This window comes from Amphimedon queenslandica, unplaced genomic scaffold (genome assembly GCF_000090795.2).
Source record: "Amphimedon queenslandica unplaced genomic scaffold, v1.1 AMPQUscaffold_6442_Cont21599, whole genome shotgun sequence".
In the NCBI taxonomy this organism is placed as follows: Eukaryota; Metazoa; Porifera; class Demospongiae; order Haplosclerida; family Niphatidae; genus Amphimedon; species Amphimedon queenslandica.
Genome location: NW_003553266.1, coordinates 1 through 1875, shown reverse-complemented (window position 1 = coordinate 1875; position 1875 = coordinate 1). Strand labels below are relative to the sequence as shown.

Genomic DNA, 1875 nt, shown 5'->3' with positions numbered 1-1875 from the left:
ATTACATAGATTACATACTTGTCATTAGATGCATCATAAAGACATTAGTTGTTTGTGCTAAATCAATTTCTCTATCTGAACCAAATATTATGATATTTGACTCACTAATGGAGTCTGCTCTTATTCTTCCAACTGTTTCTGTGCTGCTATCATCTTCAGGCTGATACACTCCTAGTCTGTAAGTATTATAATTACATAATATTATTAATATTGTAGAATGATACATACCTGTGTTTAGACGTAGCATAAAGACATTATTTGTGTTTTGAAAATCAATTTCTCTATTTGAACCAGTTATTCTGATACTTGACTCACTAATGAAGTCTGCTCTTATTCTTCCAACTGTTTCTGTGCTGCTAGTGGTTGCATTGTAAAATCTAACAACACTTGAATCATCTTCAGGTTGATACACTCCTAGTCTGTAACGATTGTATATACTGCTACTGACACTAAGAGGAGTAGGAAGAACGTAACGATACAATCCATTAGTAGTGACATTATCAGGAGACAGTACAATAGGAAGAGTAAGTACTTTTTGGTAAGCAGAATTACCATCATAATACCACATTTCAATGCTAGGATACTTGTTCCTATTTCCATATTTTGATCTGACGTCAACTCCAAAAAGAAATTCAGTCACAGCAGCAGTAGTACAATTGAATGAATGATAACTAATGACCCATCTTGCTTCATTGCCCTCAGCTAAAGTATTACCAGCTAGTGAACCAACTGGTGTAGCTGCTTTAGCTACTAGTAGACTCAATTCCATGAATCCTTCAGTACATACTCCTCCTCCTGTTGCTCCTTCATTACTAGCAACCAATAATAATAGGAATAAGAAGATACTGGACACTTTGTGATGAGCTACTCAGCAAGTTCATCTACAGGATGTACACTATTAGACTACCACACCCAAAATTACTAGTGTCTAGCAATCATAAATTTAGCAAATGTCTCAGTAATCTACTCTAACAACGCAATCAATATTTTAGTGCAACTCATTATTTTGTGCATATGCTCTATGAGCATTAATGTATGTTCAATGTCAATATGTTAGATGTACAAGTCTTCTTCTTCTTCTTCTTTCTGTTGTGTATATGCTTCATTATGTGCTGGCATTACAATAACCTGCCAATCAAAATAAAGTGAATAAATGCACTATCATGACCGAGACTTTTAGTATTGAGTTTAAGTAATAAATTTGAAATTAGCTGTGGCCATGATTAATGCATAATAGTTCACTAATCATTATTTACAACATAATATTGTAATGTTACCCCTTGTTTATTATTCATTGTTTTTGGCTCATCGTACACTAATGGTTCCTCATACACTAATGGTTTATCATTAATACCTATAATTTATCAAAATTATAATAATAGTTCTTATTATTTTACTTTGTGTCATTATAGTGTTGATTCCATAAGCAGGATTACTATAGTCATCATCTATTTTAATTATGTAAGAATTTGTTAAAATTACTGCTTTTAGGTGTCATACTTTCATTTCCACCAATAACACCATAAGCAGCATTAGCAGACATATTTGATAAAGCATTCTGCCCTTCATCTATACAATGACAATGAATCAGTGAGTGTTCTTTATTTCAAAAGTTCACCTTTTTTATGTTCATCTGCAACTCTTTCACCATTACTTTTAGTATTTCCAGTACCTAACTGTTTTCTCCTACACACTAATACACTCACTATTAATATCACTAGTATAGTAACTACCAGTAATACTGCACTAATGACTCCTATTAGCATTATCAGTGTATTACTGTCTATACTTTGACCAGGTGTACTTTCCGATTGATGTAGTGGCTATTATTGATGAAGTTACTAATATTTATCTATAGTATAATAGTTACTGTAC

At 32.5% G+C, this 1875-nt stretch overlaps 1 protein-coding gene across 1 annotated transcript; it reads right to left on the bottom strand.

The window, feature by feature from the left end:
* Nucleotides 1–942: 942 nt before the first annotated feature.
* On the bottom strand, nt 943–1798 carry LOC109592051 (uncharacterized). The gene is made up of 5 exons (XM_020007623.1): nt 1619–1798; nt 1501–1569; nt 1398–1448; nt 1278–1354; nt 943–1128 (listed from the first exon to the last, which is right to left on the bottom strand). The coding sequence occupies exons 1-5, from the start codon at nt 1764–1766 to the stop codon at nt 1054–1056; spliced, it is 420 nt and encodes a 139-aa protein (XP_019863182.1). The 5' UTR covers nt 1767–1798; the 3' UTR covers nt 943–1053.
* Between the last annotated feature and the right edge of the window lie 77 nt (nt 1799–1875).

Bases quoted from the DNA above. Each gene is read 5' to 3' on its own strand.
- LOC109592051 (XM_020007623.1), bottom strand. From the start codon at position 1,766: ATGCTAATAGGAGTCATTAGTGCAGTATTACTGGTAGTTACTATACTA. The intron at 1,449-1,500 runs GTATGACACCTA...TAATTAAAATAG, and splicing joins TGTTATTGGTGGAAATGAAA to ATGATGACTATAGTAATCCT. The intron at 1,129-1,277 runs GTAACATTACAA...TTTGATTGGCAG, and splicing joins CAATGAATAATAAACAAGGG to GTTATTGTAATGCCAGCACA.